Raw genomic sequence first — 17,496 nt, 5'->3', positions numbered from 1 at the left:
GTTAATTTGCTCTCTTCATTTAGCAAAGTAAAAAATCAGGATTATCTGAGTTACAGATTACCTCACATCAGCCGCAAGATGTTGTTCTTTTGTTATGGGCACATGTTAGTTAGACACATTGTCCTTACCTAACCCAAAGACACAGAAATCCAAAGTTCTAAAAGTTTAGATTAAGTTAAATGACACAAAGCTTTGGTTCCTCACTCCTCATGAGAACTCCTTTGAGTCCTTTCTCATTTCTCCATCTGTTTTTGTCTTTTGTGTTTCCTTCTCTTCCAATCCCCTTAATCCCCTTCACCCCCCCATTCCCTCTTTCTTTCTCTCTCTGTCTCTTTCTTTCTCTTTGTCTCAGTGGGGCTCCAGTCTGTGGTTGCTGGCAGTGTGCACTGGCACCTCAGTGCAAATCCTGTCTGAGCAGCTCATGTGTTCCCACTTCAGCCAGCAGGTGGCAGCAGTTCAGCTCACGCCCAGCACCATCAGCCTGGCATACTTCAGCACTGACACACACCTCATGCTCCGGACAGATACACACGTCCGGGCTGTGCAGGTTGCCAAGGTAAATCAGTCACCACACGACCAGAGGATTATAGTAACTTAGTTTTTAACTCAGCATTGTATCAAAGGCGTTATAGGATTTGGCATATACGTTTTAGACGTATATGAAGTATGTGTTTGCAGAAACTTTTTAATTGACTTTGTTGTGGCATCACACCTGACAGCTGTTGAAGAAACAGCAAAAGAAGACAGGTGCCACCTGCCCTAAAACCATCGCCATCTTTAGAAACAGTGCCTGTTAGGACTGGACCACTCTTTTCCCCCCTATGGGTTTAGATAAATCTCTGAGGAAAAAGTCAAATGTACATGTATCCTTTCAAGCTTTCAAATGTAAATGGGGTCACCGAGACCTTGATTCATGACCACACACTGCAGGTCAGAGTTTGATGTAAAACCCTATGGTCTAGTTTCCCATATGGTCTTGGACTTGGGCCTAATTCATGTGCAGGAAATTGGCATTACATGTTTGGTTGTACATAACTTGTTATGTTTTTAGACATATGTCTCATTTAGATCAGAAATATTTAATTGGCATCCACAGTTTGTCAGTTACTTTTTTTGTGTGATTGGAATAATTTCCACAGGATTCTGTAACAGTTTGGAATGGGAAATATGTGACGGTGTATGAACCTGCAGGACCAACTCTACGCAACACAGGTAAGAAATTCTGTAAACAGTACATGTTCCTCATTAAAGGAGAACTAGTTTGAGTAAGACCTAAATATGCATTTAAATGCATACTATTTAATATGCAAGTACATAGCATATAGCATAGCCTTGAGGGCAAGCTCACTATGTCACAGTAAATCACTACTTTAAACCACTGACAAGGCTCAAAATATCATTACACTTCTATGCTACTATGAAGAGGGTCCCTGTAGATAAGCGTAAGTATTTTTACCTTTGGAAGTGTTTGTGCAGTTGGTTCGTCCGGTCCCGCCATCTTGCAAGACTCCTTGGGAGATGGTCGGGGCCGGAAGTATATTTAGGGTATTCCCTCATCAATCCAGTACAGTTCTTACATAACATAACATATAACATAACATATAACATAACATATAACATAACATAACATAACATAACATAAAATAACATATAACACAACATATAACATAAAAGCTTTGGTCCCATGCTCAGATTTCTCACTCCAAATAAATGATGACCTTGTCTGCCTCTCTCATTTCTCACTCTGTTTTCTTCTCTGTCTGTTTTGACAGCTGAATAAATCCTCTGTAATCTTGCCAAATACTGCATGCAAGTAACCTTATTAGGAGGGCTGGTTGAAAAGCAAGCCGACACTGTAGTTCAGAGTAGCCCAGCGATGAACTCTCCAAACTCTTCCCTCTGTCAGGGTCATTCCAGTGTGAGTCTCCAGCGCTGGCCGTTCATGAGGAGAACATCTACACAGTGGAGCCCAACAGGGTGCAGGTCCGCACCCCTCAGGTGAGACACACTCACTCACTCACACACAAACATACAGACAGACACACACACATACACACATGCATGCATGCACACACACACACACACACACACACACACATACACACACACACACACACACACACACACTTTTTTCCTTCTCTGTCTCACTGTGGTGTGTGGTAAATATGTGTGTGTGTGTGTGTGTGTGGTAGGGTACAGTGAAGCAGTTGTTGACGTTCTCTGAGGCCGAGGGGAACCCAGTGCTTCTCAGTGTGTGCAAAGCCTACCTGGCCGTGGGCACAGACACTGCTCATGTCCGAGTATTTGACCTGACACGCAGGTACGCACCCACACCACACTCACGCGCTGACCCACACAGCATTCAACACACAAACAGAGCCTTGTGCGAATGAATAGATTTATATGATCTGATGGTGACTTGTGTAACTTGTGTAACTGTCTGTATCTCTGTGTTTGGGTTCAGGGAAGCAAAGCCAATGTGTAATGCTAAAAGTTTGAAGGAAGTGATCCCTAACTTGGGTGCTTTGCGCTCAGTCAAATGCAACGCAAGTGGAAACCAAGTCAGCATCTTGATCACACAGGTCAGTGCTGCTACAGACTCCCTCACATTCTCACATGTTGGAACAAACAGAAATGTTAGTGTTAACTGATAGAACATACTGAATAAACACTGAACACATTGACACTTCTGTGTGTGTGTGTGTGTGTGTGTGTGTGTGTGTGTGTGTGTGTGTGTGTGTGTGTGTGTGTGTGTGTGTGTGTGTGTGTATATGTAGGTGAACGGTAGACCAGATCACAAAGTCTATTTCTATGACGTGGACATGGACACAATTACACACTTTGACTTCTTCACTGGAAGACCTCCTAGTGGCTTCTCCCAGTCAGAGGATGGTGAGAGGTATGTGTTAGTGGGTCAGATTGAGATTGCGCACTCATTTGCATGTAGAGTTAAATGAATAAGTTCAAAAGAGACTATTTGAATAGCATGCCATTAGAGGATCACATGTTCAAATCTTGGATCATGATACAGTGTTTGTAGAAAATTGCACATTTAATTTCTGTAGCAGATTACCAGAAGTGTGTGTGCGTGTGTGTGTGTCAGGAATCCGTGTGTAGAGGCTGACCTGAGCGCGCGTTGCCCTGTCTCCCAGTTCTGGGATGAAACTGAGCCTCGTCTGTTTGTCTGTGAGGCTGCACCTGTGAACTCTGACCTCCAGCAAGACAGCCAATCAGAGAAGGTACACTATACCTGTTCTGATCCATTGTGATTTTATGTTGAAATGATACATTCCATAGTTAAAATGATACATTCCATAGTTAAAATGATCCATTCCATAGTTAAAATGATACATTTGCAGGTTGTAAATGTACTGATGTAGGGTTCTCATCTCTCTTCTAGGCTGATGTTCTGGTCGTTACGTTCTTTGTGACACAAGAGCATGGCCTCCTATTGCAAGACTCGGCCCTTAAACCAGCTGGATTACAGGCGCTCCTCGCTTTGGATGCCCCCTACTACTACTACACGTGTAAGGTAAGAGGAATCCACTCTAGTGTTACTACACATGGACTAGCACAGAAATCAGCACTTGTGGCTGTTACCGGTGCTGCTACCAGTGCAAGGTAAAAGAGGAATCTAACACCTCCCTTATTGCTCCAGTTGTGTGATATGGCTTTGGCTTCTCTTTCACTGATCACTGATTTCATGATATGCTTTTTATTTCAAATTCATTTGATTTTTATTTTTCATTTACATCTGCAAAACAGTTTTTTTCCTTTCTCTTCTAATTTGCCAGTTCTATTCTTTTCACATCGCATGCTATTACCTCCATCTTCTGCATCTCTCTCTCTCTCTCTCTTTTCGTCACACACACATCCATTGTGTCTCCCTCTTGGGGAGTCTACTTCAGCTCTTGTTTCGGAGGGGTGGTCTCTTCCTCCCTGTTGTGAGTACTTCTTCACTTCTCCTCTAGCTTTCCTCTGGTCCCTCCCTCTTTCCTCTCCCCATTCGTCTCTCTTCATTAAGGGACAGCAGTTCCCAGAAGTTCTCATACGTGACTAATAGTGAGCACAGACCTCGCTGACGGTCAGACGTCTGATAACATCTGGGTGATCGAGGGGCATCTGTGGTGTGCGCAGCACCACTAACAGACCTCCGTCAGTTTGTTTGTGGCCGATACAACACGTTGAATCGCCATTGGAACCATCTGGACTGAATATCTTGCCTACTTGTTGCTTATAAGCACAGTGTAGTCATCAGATAGTGATCATCAGATGTTTCCATATGGAGATACAATCCTTGTTGTGTTTTGCCTCTGACTGTATCTGATCCACAGTTTTACCTTTTTTCTCCTTAGGCTCTTCCTTTGAGACTGACAATACCAGTGTCATTTGTGACTAAGTTGTAATCATACATATTTTGTTTATTAGAAGTAGATTACTCACTGTCTTTGGTGAGTAAGAGTAGTGTGAAAGTGCTAAGCTAGCACTGCTTTGTTTACATTTGGATTATCTGCACCCCTAAATCTGTATACTGCGCTAGCAGCGGAATGTAGTCTGCATTCTAGTTGACAGTGGACAGCTTTGCTGTTTGCTTTTTTCCACCACGCAAAGGGCAATGCAAGGTGACTAAGTGGTCAGTCAGCTTCATTACTAGTGCTTTGAAGTCTGCCTGGTTTGCAGATACCCTGAAAGGTGCTGAGTTTTCTCCATGTGTGTCCCCGTAGCCTGGCGAGGGCTTTGAGGTGGGGGAGCCCTGCGCGGCCCCTCAGATGGTGGTGCGGCGAGCCCTGCGCGACTTCACCGGCCTGGAGAACTGTGACAAGCCCACCAGAGACGCTCTGCTCAACTTCAGCTTCTACCTCACCATTTCAGACATGGATGAGGCCTTCAAAGCTATCAAACTCATCAAGAGGTATGCCTACAGACATGCATGCATGCACGCACACACACACACACACACACACACACACACACACACTGGCTGGCTGCTCATTTTAGCATCATAACAACTACACCCAATCACATCAAAGCAATGGCATTCAAAGAAGCTGATGTGAAATGTCATGTGCATTTTTGGTGGAATGTCACGGTGTGAATATCAGAATAATTTAGCGGCATGACGACTGTCTGGAGCCAAATAATAATATACATGTGTACTTGACTCTCATTTTAGTGTTCACATGCTGTTAGTTGTTGAACTTAATTGTCTTGTACATCCTCAATGGACATCCTCAAGTACACGACAGATCGTGAAGACAGTGCACTTACACATGCACAGATGCACAGGATGCGTCTGTACCCAGTATACTGAGCAATCAGAGGGGGACGTGCTGGCTGGCATGATCATGAGTGTGTAAGTGTGTGAGACTGTTGTGTTAGTACAGGAAGATAGGCCAGTTTTACTGTTCAAATACTCACTCTCACTCGCTCACACACTGATGGTAGTAGTAACCTTATATTTTGGAGCAAGGCATGTAGTCAATTCTGTTATCGTTTACCATGGAGCCAGAGGCTCATACAGGTTCTTCTAAGGCTTTTGTCGCATAGAGGACCTGGTGGTTGGTGGTGCTTGGTGGTTCTTTACCATTGTTGAAGGTGTGTGTGTGTCATTTACTGGCAGGATAAATTTAGGGGCAAAGGGATGTGCTTCTATAAACACACAGAGCGTCACACATACATCCTCTCACAGTGCTATTGGCCATGCACTGAAATAGGTCAGGGAAAGGATGTGTGTGTGTGTCTGTGTCTGTGTGTGTGTGTGTGTGTGTGTGTGTCTGTGTGTGTGTGTGTGTGTGTGTGTGGTGCCAGTCATGTCAAGAGAGAGACGGAGATGAGGACATCAGGGAGAAAGTTGCATCATTAAAAAGTGTGTCTTTGCGTCAGATGCCCTGGCACACATGTGGATGCGCACGTACTAGCTGCATTGTTACACACACACACACACACACACACACACACACACACACACACACACACACACACACACACACACATTCCCCGTTTCAGTGGAGCAGAGAGGGCCATATCCGAGATCAGTCTCACTGGAAGCAGTGATGACAGCTTCAGGACAGGTCCCCATTCCGCTTGGTCATGCACACCGCACACACATTTGTACACACTCTCAGTCTATGGAAGTGTGTTGGCTGTATCTTAGAGTAAAAGTTGGGACATTATCCATGTGAAAAACCTTTTCTTACCTTTCAGCCTGACGCTCATACATACCAAGCCATGGTGCTCACTTTGTGTTAACATTTCAGCTTTTTTTGTGTCATTAGTATGGATGTGAATGTGTGTGTCTTCAGCCCACAGTCATTTCCTGTAATTCAGACTGTCCTTGACACACACTCACATTCGCACACACACACACACGGGGACATACACAGACACACAGTCACAGGCCATTGAGCAAGCTGCAGGGGTTGACATCTGAAATGCACAGCGACATTCTTGTTTGTACACCATATCCTTTTACCATGTTTCTGTTTGTTTGAAATTCTCTTCCTTTGCTACAGCACATTGCCATTCATGCTCTTGTATTTATGGGAAAACATTTAGGCCAATTCATTATGGGGAAGAAAACCTCCCAGTAGATTAGGAACAATGGTCAGTCATAATCAGCCTCAGTCCTGTTATGGAGTTGGAAAAATGTAGAATTAAACAAAAATGTAAAAATGACTTAAATTTTCAATAATTGCAGAAATTGAACAATTACGTAAAAAAGTTTTTTTTGTGCTTGCAATTTGCCATGAGCCACCTACAGTAGGATTTAGTTGTTCTTTTTGATATAAGTTGTCGTTGACATAAACAGGAATATCCACCCATACATGACGATAGCCATTTATGTATACAGATTGTAGCTTCACAGTTCAGGGACATGTTTTACACATAAAACTCACCTCTTCTAGAAGGTATGCTCTCCCTTTCTGCCCAGTGGATGGGAAGACAAATCTGATAGATACAAGCCTGACTTAGACTTTATAATAAACGTATAATTGTATATCTCAGAAATAGACTTGGAAAACAGGACTTGGCCTAAAATTGACCTAAAATAAGTATATGTCAGATATTTCTCAGATTTCCCTCAATATAATGTTGCCATGAAGTTTTAAAATACCTTTGTGACAAAAGGCATATGTTGTATGGTATGTGGTATATAGGACATCAGTACTCAAACTTAGAGATTAGGTACATTGAAATGTAGGAATTTATATTTGTTTGTGTTTGCTTTCAGATTTTAGCATATAAAAAATTACAACCTGATATGCCTAAATCAGGTGCGTGACTAAATTCAAGATGGCTGCAAACGCTAAACTTTGTGAAGATACTGTCTGTATAAATCGTCTTGTAAGTAAACTACCAGTGCTTTTTCAAAGTTCTCAATGTCTCGTTTTAAATGTCAGGGCCCTCGGAAGTCTACCAATGAAGTGTGGAGATACATTGAGCCTCGTAAATGGGTGTAAAACAGTGATTTATTTGCATGGCTAGCCCGATGCCGAAGCACCACTATTGAAAAAGCTGTTGGTAGCATCGGCTAACTAGCGCCAGATTTTGGAGTGCAGGGGACAAGCCGAGATGGGCTATGAGACATACGTTCACACTCGGTATCATGTTTCAATACACTTTAGGTCAATATCACACCGGAATTCTCCTTTAATGGAAAGCAGGTAGATATGTAAACATGCTCTCATTCGACCATGTCATTGAGGGCCTGTACTACATTACCAGCCAAAGGTCAATGCGTAAGAAAAATGGAAGTGTATTTAAACAATTGGAATAAAAATACTGCCAAATAATTAGCAAAAGAAAAAGTACCCAGGTATAAGTTCATTCAGCTCGCAAGTCTGTGAAAGTATATTTCTTAAAGGAGCACATTTAAAGAAAAACCACACATTTAGATCTTAGTCTTCTTATGTTTTATTGTATTTGCCTCCATAATTATTTTTTTCCTTCCCTCCTTGGAAAGTCCATAAGATGTTAAGAAGGTGTTGGATAACAGAATAGCATACTTAAACAGTACTATATTAAATTAATTTAAGTACATGTACCTCAAGCGAGCAGACATTCAATATAGATGGGATCTGTCATAAAGTGATTTGTGATTTGTGTAAAACCCCCTCCTTTGTGTCTACACAAGCGGAACACTTGTGAATCTTGTGAATGTCCAGCTCTTTTTCACTTTTTTTCCCTTCAAATTTTTCAAACATGCCAAAGGCCAGCCCTAATCCTTGTCTATGTGTCTTTAGGTATGAGTGTAGTATGAGCCCTAATTCTTGTCTATGTGTCCTTAGGTATGAGTGTAGTATGAGCCCTAATCCTTGTCTATGTGTCCTTAGGTAAGAGTGTAGTATGAGCCCTAATTCTTGTCTATGTGTCCTTAGGTATGAGTGTAGTATGAGCCCTAATCCTTGTCTATGTGTCCTTAGGTAAGAGTGTAGTATGAGCAAGTCATGTGTAGCAGTACATGTTCAGAAACTTGGAGGTAGACTTTTTTTTTATTTGTCTGGTTAACTTTGGTGAAAACAGTCCCCATTCATGTCTAGATGAATTACTTGGTTGGTTGTGCTAGTTGAGCCATTATTTTTTACTTGTTGTGAAATTCAACTTTTTCATGCTTTTTATATATGGATTTAATTATAACAGTGTTCACTGCAGAGCAACACTTGCCAAATACTATGTAGCAATAAGCAAGATAGTTAATCAGTTGTAATGGAACCTTTTGAATTGAATATTACATTTTTATAGCTTCCATTTCCTGTTCTGCAATGTAGAAGTAAATACTGACCTCTAGATCTTTTCGCTTGTTCACCGTTTAATACACTGAACCTACATAGAGCTTGTGATACAGATGCTGTTAGCCTACTAAGCCCATATTTACCTCAAATGCTAATTGAGGGGCATTGCATACATCTACATTAGATTAGCGCATGTTTGAAGTGCAAATAAATGGGATATTTATTGCTGGTGTGTGGGCATTGGGGTATCGGCATTGGGGTATTTATAAAAACCCTCTTTGGTTCTGTAATTTGCCCCCCTGGTCATAGTGCCCTGCATGTTGCTAGGTATCTAAAAGATAGAGTATCAGCATTAGGTACCAAAGAATCCACAATAGGGATATGTGCCTTGATTATATGTGTGGAATAGCTAGCTCCTTCTGACGTTATAAATCGATCTCAGTTCTATCATATCTACAGGTATAAACATGTGTACAATTAGATATTTAACATATATTTTGGCTATTCTTTTATAAGTGCCCAGAAAATGAAATATGTCAAGATCCAGCTTGATATTCAACCATCCTCTCAGTGTCCATTAAGGTCCCAACCCATTTTAGTCTGTCATTGTGTGTGTGTGTGTGTGTGTGTGTGTGTGTGTGTGTGTGTGTTCATGCGTGCAGTGGGCTTTAACGTTCCCTGTTCATCCCAGCTCTTCATTTTCACCCAGTGTCAGAGTTCTGGAGGTGTTCTAGAAAGATCAGTAATCCGTTCCATCATCTCTGTGTCCATGACTGTTAGCATGTGTTGGTGTCAGCACGGCGACTCCACATAGTCGTTATCGAGACGCGGCCTGAAGTTGGTGGCCAGGGAGCGGCTAATGACGATGACGCGCGGGCTCAGGCAGTCGTCGCGGCGATGCAGAATGTCCCAAATGAGCACGGCGGCGGCCAGTGTGGCCAGCAGGCAGGCGGCGATGTTGATGTAGCAGGAGTAGGACAGCTGCGTATACGGGCCGATGCGGTAGAATGTCACCAGACCAATCACCAGCACAAAACCTACGGAGAGAGAGAGAAAGTCAGGGTCAGGGAATGAACGTCAGGGAGTGTGTGAGGAGAGAGAAAGAGAGAAATGGAGAGAGAAAAAGAGAAAGATGCATGATTGTTTGTTTGCCTCTCTTCGTTAAGTGTAGTAAGTTTGATTGTATGTGAATGTTCATCTCTGGGTGTTTTTGTGTTGAGTAAAGTCTTGTGATCCTGCGCCACTTTTGGTGAGCTCTTGCTTCCAGCCAGAGCTATAGAACCTAGAATACGTCACATGAAAAACGTTAATAATTGGAAAAAGCTGGAGCTGATTTCATGGAAGCCTCATGCATGCATGCAGATACACACTCACAATTTATAGCACCATAATGAAATGATGTAACTGTAACATTCCCTACTAAGCCCTCGTCCTTCAGAATTTTATCCCGTCCTTTTGCACTGCACTGGAAACAGACGAGTGTGATTTGGTAATGACTGATCTCACATAATGATCATCCAATTAATAGTCAGAGTCACTAACTTCAGCATGCACACGTCACACGCACGCACACACACTCTCTCTCTCTCTCTCACTCACACACACACACACACACACACACACACACTCACACACTCAAATGAAGGCAAAGAAAGATGGTGGGTTTGGAGGACAAGACCAAGAATAAGAATCAGAATAGTTGACATTCACAAAGGCTGCTTTGGTCTGCCTCTGTTTCCTCTGTGGCTCCCAACAGCCCACTGCAGGGAGGTAATGCTGATGGCCAGCCACGCTGAGCCTGAGCACGCTCAACGGGACGCATTCCACAGCAGCCTCCGTCACAGCACTGCTAAGCATGGCCGCCCATAGCAACAGCACACCATAGCAACAGCACACCAACCTCACACAGCCCACCAACCTCACACAGCCCACTCTCTCTCAGCTCAACCCCCACACCACCCTCACTTGGCTCGCAGGCCCTGCTGTGGCTCCAGCCTTTAACTGCTCTGGTTTGGACAGGTACTGTTTACACAGAAGACTGATCACAAATCAGGACTTCCTAGACTGTCTGACGCCACCACTGCCTCCTGTTCCATCTGGTCTTACTGTCATGGACGGACACAGCACTGATCCCAAATCAGTGTCTGCTTAGATATGTCATATGAGGGGCTCTAATTTTGGATGGGGCGATATTGGCAGGCCCTGATAAATGCGGTGAGTGCGTGCGAAGGGGGAGACTGATCCTGGCGCAGCCCTCGAACATGACTCTGTGACATCCTCCGAGTGGCTCACCTCCCATCGCAGGCTTATCTCATCCGCTCCGCTCAAGCTGAAATCACTCATGGACACGCCGCATTCCTCCAGTCCAGCGCAGAGGCCAGGGGGGCCAGAGGCGAGGGGAGTCGGCACATCCCACGAGCCCCGCACAGATTAAGACCCCACACTGCCTCCCAGAAAATAACTTATCTTTATTAAATGGCCTCCAATGCCAGTTTAAATAAAATAGGTGAACACAACTTAACATATATTTTTAGATGTGAGAGGGCCGGAGGAAATGCTGAAATGTGTCCAGAGGAAAGGAGGGGAGAGCTGAGAGCAGTTTGGGATATGAACCAGTGTGTATCCTGGGGCCTGCCAGTCCGGCGGATTTATTTAAAGTGTGTGTGGGTGTGATATGACAAATTATCATTTGCTCTCTCTGCGGCTCTGTCTTTCTAAGTAAGCGTATGTAACTGTAGGTTTTCTTTGGCACTGTCTAATCCCTGATATCCTTCCTTCACCCCTCACCCTGACCACCCTTCCCCCACCCTCTTCATGTCCCTCCCTCTCGCTGTCTGCTTCTTCTATCTACCAGCAGGCTCTGGAAGAACACACTCCTGCGTTTCTGTATGAGTACCATACTGTATATGAAACATTCTGAGTGAGATGTTGTGAAACGGAGACGTTTGGATGATGGATCTTCTTCATATGCTCAGGCGTATCAGGCAGTAGCGCTTTGATTGCTCCCCTCTTCTCTTGGCCCAGCTCCAGATACTCCATTTTGTTTTGCGCTGCTTCAGCTGACTAGTCTTTTGCCCAGTGTCACGGGAGGTGTGGTGGGCACCATGCCAACTGTGTGACCATGCACACATCACCCCTCACCCTCATTCATCTGTAACCTGGCCCTAGCTAATCTTACTGTAGTGTCTGTGTGTGTGCGTGTGTGTGTGTGTATGTGTGTGTGTGGGCAGGACCTCTGCAGCAATCTGCTTGTCGGACTGGAATGTGTGTCTGGTGTTATTCTGCAGTCTGAGGTTGATAGTGGTGGAAACCAAAACTTGGCATTGCAGACTATCACTGAGCAAAAATAACTCATTCACAGCAGTGCACCATTCATATTGAATGAGAGCCGAATTACCTCCTTTTAATTCTCTGTAATTTCATCTGTCAGCTCTCAGTGATAACCACGTCGCCAACAGTTTGTCCAAAAAGCTACACAATGTAATCCTTCATCCGTTCACAAAGAGCATATTATGTAGCTGCTTTTTAAGGCCCACTTACTTTATCATTACACAGTGACCACACAAATGTTTTTCTGGCATGGTAGCGGTATTGAAACAATTATATGTTGTATATTGTATATCTGTGTAATTAATACATAGTTACTTTAGTTTTAATTAGTTTTCTTTTGAAAATCCCCCCTATCATCACTTTGTCTTTTGGCATGACTATTAAGGAAGACTCGTCATTCTACTTCTTAATCCGTTTGGCTGGCGGCTTTTCCTAATAGCAGCTAAGGTCGTGTCACCTCCCTTGGGTCACTGACCACCACTGACCCGTAAGAGGTGACCCCACCGTTTCTCATCCACCCCGAGGACATGGCCCATTCCGTTCCCAGGGACGGCCCAGTCTGGCCTGACCTCTTCTCGCCATCCATCCCCTGCGCTCACTCCTTCTTCTCCGTAAGAGCACAGGAAATGAGACACGGCCTCCTTCAGAAGCCTCCTAAGAAATAAGACGCCTTGAAGAGATTTGGTGGAATCCAGTCTTGCTGGAAGTCAGGGAGTGCATTCAGATGTGGTTCTGGAGGTTAGAGGGTTTGAAGGTTTAGCGGGTTTGAAGGGCTTCAATATGCATGAGGAGGCAGAAGTGGTCTGTTTGAACCACACTGAACAAACATGGACAAACAAATGGTACTGGTTTGTGGATTCTGTCTTAACAGTCCACCCCTCTACATCCCCTTCTTTTTTCCTCTGTGGTGTGTGTGTGTGTGTGTGTGTGTGTGTGTGTGTGTCCGTATCTGTGTGTGTGTGTGTGTGTGTGTGTGTGTGCACGGGACGCAGGGCTTCAGGGGATTTTGCATAACAGGTAGTGGCAGCACTTCCCCGTCCTGCGTAGGGAAATCCTGGCGCCTGCCCGTCTCTCGCCGGTCTCTTTCACAGACACTAAATATAACCCCAGCTGTGACACTCTCACACAGCGCCGCTGCACTGCGCTGTCCAGCCCTCACCCCGCGTACTCGCCACACACACGACACACAGCCACACAAAGCTCGCGCTCCGCCACCAAACTCAAGTGGACGGCCGACACAGATTGTTTGCCGTGAACGGACACGGCCCGTTTTCCCCTCGGACAACCAGACAAACACACACACACACACACACACACACACACACACACACACACACACACACACACACACACACACACACACACACACGCAGAAGGACTCCTCTCCTGAACACAATACCAGTGGCAATAGCATTTCCCTGGCCAGTGATGGAAAAACGCCCAATGAGAGACAGCCAAACATCTTATCACACCAGATCACACAGTAGCAAGAAGCATAACACGCAAACACAATCAATTACAGTAAGAGCAAATAAGAACACAGAGCTCAGAAGGTCGGTGTGACAGTACTGTGCAGGTTCACTTGATCTGTTCTTACATGATGATGCTCTCTGACCTGATCTACAGTCTAGTTTTGTCAATACTTCATTCCAATTGAGGAACACACACACACACACACTCACTCATACAGACTGTGTGTCTATTCCTGGTGCCGGTTTGAGTGAAGAGGCTTTCCAAGAAGACGGTGTGATCTGATAAGCGTGGGCTGCCTCTTGGCGGGGCCCCCGGTTCATTGTTGTGGAGTTTGTGATTGCGGGTGGGTGCGGGGAGCCACTGGGGTGGGTGGGCTTTATTTGTTGATATTTGTTCTGTTACAGATCCTCAAAGCAGCGTCTGCTTTTCCTCGCAAGCGTCTCACAACAAATAAAAGCAGCAGATAGCCGACCCCTCCCCCCTTATCAATGTGGTCTGGAGGGCTGCTCACACGCAACTCTTGTCACTTCAACTACAGTATGCACACCAGGAGAAAAAAAAAAGCCTTTCTCTGTGGGTTGTAGTTACAGTGGTATTTAAACATAGTGTGTGTGTGTGTGTGTGTGTGTGTGTGTATGTGTGTGTGTGTTAGAAGGAAAGAAAGGAAAGTGGTCAGTAGTGTATCAGTGATCAGTACTGGTTGAGGTGTGTGTGTGTGTGTGTGTGTGTGTGTGTGTGTATGTGTGTGTGTGTGTGTGTGTGTGTGTGTGTCTTAGAAGGAAAGAAAGGAAAGTGGTCACTAGTTAAGGGACACTCACTGGCTAGCTGGAACAGGGCAGCAATGGCCTCCTCCCACCACTGGGAGTCCTGAGTAATGAACTTCAGCTCCAGTAGCCCCAGCAGGTAGATTAGCTGACCTGCCGTCAGGGCAACCGTTGCCAGGAGATTGCAGGCACGCATCATGTCAAACTGCACTGGGGTGAGAGAGGGGAACAAACATTGGATGAAACACACAAACACACATTCACAGGCACACAGTGTGAAGGAATAACAACCAGAAGGCCCCTTATGTGCTTCCCATTGTAAACGTCCAAAAAATAACCCATTCTGAATGGAGATTGAAATTGAAAATATTGACAATGATCAGAGTAAGAAGCTGAGAATACAAGAGGCCACAAAAGTGTACACACACACTTACACTCACTCTCACACAGAGAGGGAGAGTATTCTTTTGCTGTTACTGTAAATATGTGCAGATGTTCTGTCAGCTGTGGTTGAGAATCCTGTGTGGGTGATCTTTCCTGTTTCCCAGCATACCTCACAGAATCAGAGTTTCCTGCTACCCATGATCCTTTTCTGGGCCATCCGCACAGATAGCTCATGTAGAGTATGGCCAAAGAGTGTCAGGCTTTTATTTATAGCTAATCTAGGATAAATGAATCACGGACTTCTAAACTGGTATCAAAGTCATTTTGAATGAGTCATTTCAAACCTATATTCCTAGGCTCGTTTTTAATAAAGAAAGATAAGTATTTCAGACCTCCAATGTTATCCAATTACTATTAATCTAGATGCCACCCCACGGCTTCAGGCTGGGCACACACACATCCACGTATAGAAACGTACACATACACAAATTAGTGCACACCATGTCGCCCTTAGCTTTGTTCACTGGTTTAAAAACATGCAACAACCATTTTTGTAACCAAAGTTGCTGATTGAATTGAACAAATGTTGATTTAGTAAATGCAGCCCTTCCAGTGGCCCGCACCTGTGTTTACACGCTGAGTGAATGAGGCCGAGGAACACCAGGAATCCGTTTAAATGCCATTCATTCCCATTCAGCGCTGCTGGGTCGTGACCCATTCATGCAGAGGCGCTGGCAAGCACATGGAAGCCAGCTGAGAGGGCTGCCCAGCAGCGCAACAAAAGGCCAGACTGAAGAGCAAACACAGATCCCTTTAACCTGCGCCAGGATGCTCTTACTCACACTCACAGGTCATTTCATTAAAGGAAGGAATTCAACTTGAAATATCGATTTAACCAGGAAAAAAAAGAATATTCCAGGAATATTGAGATACACCTTAAGAGTGCATTATCACAGTTGGTTTTCTTGTCACGTCTATATTTAAATTACATTTACATTTACATTTAGCTGATGCTTTTATCCAAAGCAACTTGCATATGAGGATTAAGATTCTAACTACATCGCAAAAGGTGGCTTTAGGGTAACAATGAATACTACTTTTACAAGCACCACAAGACAACCAGAGGATGAGAGTGCAGAAGTACCAGAGCTGTCACGTGTACAGTGTATCTGCACACACACCCACACACACACACACACACACACACACCCACACACACACACACACACACACACTGGTTTGGTTTATGTGTGCACATACACCTTCCAGGACACTTACGTTTGACCGTGCTGCGTGACTCTTGGTGGCCAGCGTAATCCGCGCCCCAGCTGAGCCCCTGGCAGAGTCCCCGGGTGCCCGCCGCCTCGGGCTCGTCCGGCCGGCTGCCCTCCAGCGGGCACATCCTCCAGAGGCCCACGCTGCGTCGTCGTCCGCCGTCCAGCGACTGCAGCACCCAGCTGGGGCTCCAGGCCGCCGTGTTGTTGAGCACCAGCGAGACCAGGGCCACCGCCACCGCAGCCAGCACCAGACGCTGCACCGCCATGCAGCCCTCCGCGCCCCCCCCTGGCTCCTCTCTCACGCTCTACCCCCACCCCCCCTTGCACTCGCTCACTGGCCCGTGCACACAGGCACGCCACGCACGCACAAGTACTAAGTGTTCAGGTGATGGGATGACTCAACCCAGTGGTGTTAGCTAGAGAACATCTCCGCTCATCCTTGTCCGTTGGGGTGGGGGATGAGGGGCGGTTGCGGACGACGCCAGGGGGTCTCTATCCTTCTTCCTCTGATGAACGCACTTGAGGGGGCCTCCTGTCGAGCACCTGGGCCATGACACTGTTCCTCTTCCCCCGTCTCTCGCTGGATCTCTCTCTCTGTTCTCTTTTTTCTCTGTCCTTTGAAGTCCTTCTAGTTCTAGTTCCTCAGCCCAGTGGGTGTCTGTCTTGGTGTTTTCTCCTGACTCCCACTCGGTCCTTTTCTGACCCTCCTCTCCGCTTCTGCTCCTCGGACTTTGCAGCTGCCCAGCAGAGGAGGCGGGATCCCCACTTTCCCCCCTTTTCTTCTTTCTGTTTTTTCCCCCCCTCTCTCTTCCCTCTCTCAGCAGGGAAAAAAGTGGTTGGAGCTGGTTCTCCGTTGCCGTGCTCTTGCTCTTGCAGTCTGGCTGTTCTCAGTGGGATCCTTAAGTCTTATTCCTCCACTGCACAGGCATGCATGGAGCCAGGCTGGAGTTGTGTGGAGAGTTGTGTGGAGAGTTTGTCTGTGCGGCCCCAGATAAGAGTTTGATACTGAGTTGCGTTGAAAGCGTCTCAAGTGGGTCTGCCCGTGCGGAGCGAGAGGCTGAAGAGCGAGATCTAGAGGTCTGAAGGTGAAAGCTGAGACAGTGGGCGCTAGTGTGAGCGTTTAGTCCCTCTGCTCGCTTGCTCTCCCTCCCTCTCTCTCTCTCTCTCTCTCTCCCTCCCTCCCATTGCTATCTCTCTCCTGCCCTCCCTCTCTCTCTCTCTCTCTCTCTCTCTCTCTCTCTCTCTCTCTCTCTCTCTCTCTCTCCCTGCCTTTCTCTGTGACAAGCGCGGTGCTCCTGCAGTCAAACAGCAACAGGATGCGTTTCCTGAGGAAAAGGGGTAGAGGACGGCAGAGCACAGCCCCTCCTCCTTCCCCCCCCACACTCTTTCTTCTCTCCTTTTTTGTCCCTTTCTCCCACACTCCTCGCTTGCCGCCCCTCTCTCTCTCTCGCCCTCCCACTCTGCCCTGCACTCTTTCTCTCACTCCCTCTTTCTTTTTCTGTCTTTCTCTCTGGAGTGAGGTGAATTGCTCCGCTC

General features: G+C 45.7%; 2 protein-coding genes across 3 annotated transcripts in view; one reads left to right on the top strand and one right to left on the bottom strand.

The window, feature by feature from the left end:
- The window catches only part of ift140 (intraflagellar transport 140 homolog (Chlamydomonas)), a 58,078-nt gene that overhangs the window by 12,763 nt on the left and 27,819 nt on the right, over window positions 1-17,496 (top strand). For both annotated transcript variants that reach the window (XR_006027006.1, XM_042081986.1), the window contains exons 10-18: window positions 353-556; window positions 1,140-1,212; window positions 1,907-1,998; window positions 2,193-2,320; window positions 2,465-2,582; window positions 2,778-2,899; window positions 3,104-3,239; window positions 3,401-3,532; window positions 4,725-4,912. Coding sequence is in view for 1 of the 2 variants with exons in the window: in XM_042081986.1 (XP_041937920.1) it covers window positions 353-556; window positions 1,140-1,212; window positions 1,907-1,998; window positions 2,193-2,320; window positions 2,465-2,582; window positions 2,778-2,899; window positions 3,104-3,239; window positions 3,401-3,532; window positions 4,725-4,912 (1,193 nt within the window). In the remaining variant the exon portion in view is untranslated. The remainder of the gene's footprint in view (window positions 1-352; window positions 557-1,139; window positions 1,213-1,906; window positions 1,999-2,192; window positions 2,321-2,464; window positions 2,583-2,777; window positions 2,900-3,103; window positions 3,240-3,400; window positions 3,533-4,724; window positions 4,913-17,496) is intronic.
- tmem204 (transmembrane protein 204) lies at window positions 7,897-17,263 on the bottom strand. The gene is made up of 3 exons (XM_042081991.1): window positions 15,962-17,263; window positions 14,354-14,509; window positions 7,897-9,769 (listed from the first exon to the last, which is right to left on the bottom strand). The coding sequence occupies exons 1-3, from the start codon at window positions 16,224-16,226 to the stop codon at window positions 9,525-9,527; spliced, it is 666 nt and encodes a 221-aa protein (XP_041937925.1). The 5' UTR covers window positions 16,227-17,263; the 3' UTR covers window positions 7,897-9,524.

The sequence above is a fragment of the Alosa sapidissima genome, chromosome 24 (assembly GCF_018492685.1).
Source record: "Alosa sapidissima isolate fAloSap1 chromosome 24, fAloSap1.pri, whole genome shotgun sequence".
Taxonomy (NCBI): Eukaryota; Metazoa; Chordata; class Actinopteri; order Clupeiformes; family Clupeidae; genus Alosa; species Alosa sapidissima.
This window is presented reverse-complemented; position numbering and strand designations above follow the sequence as displayed.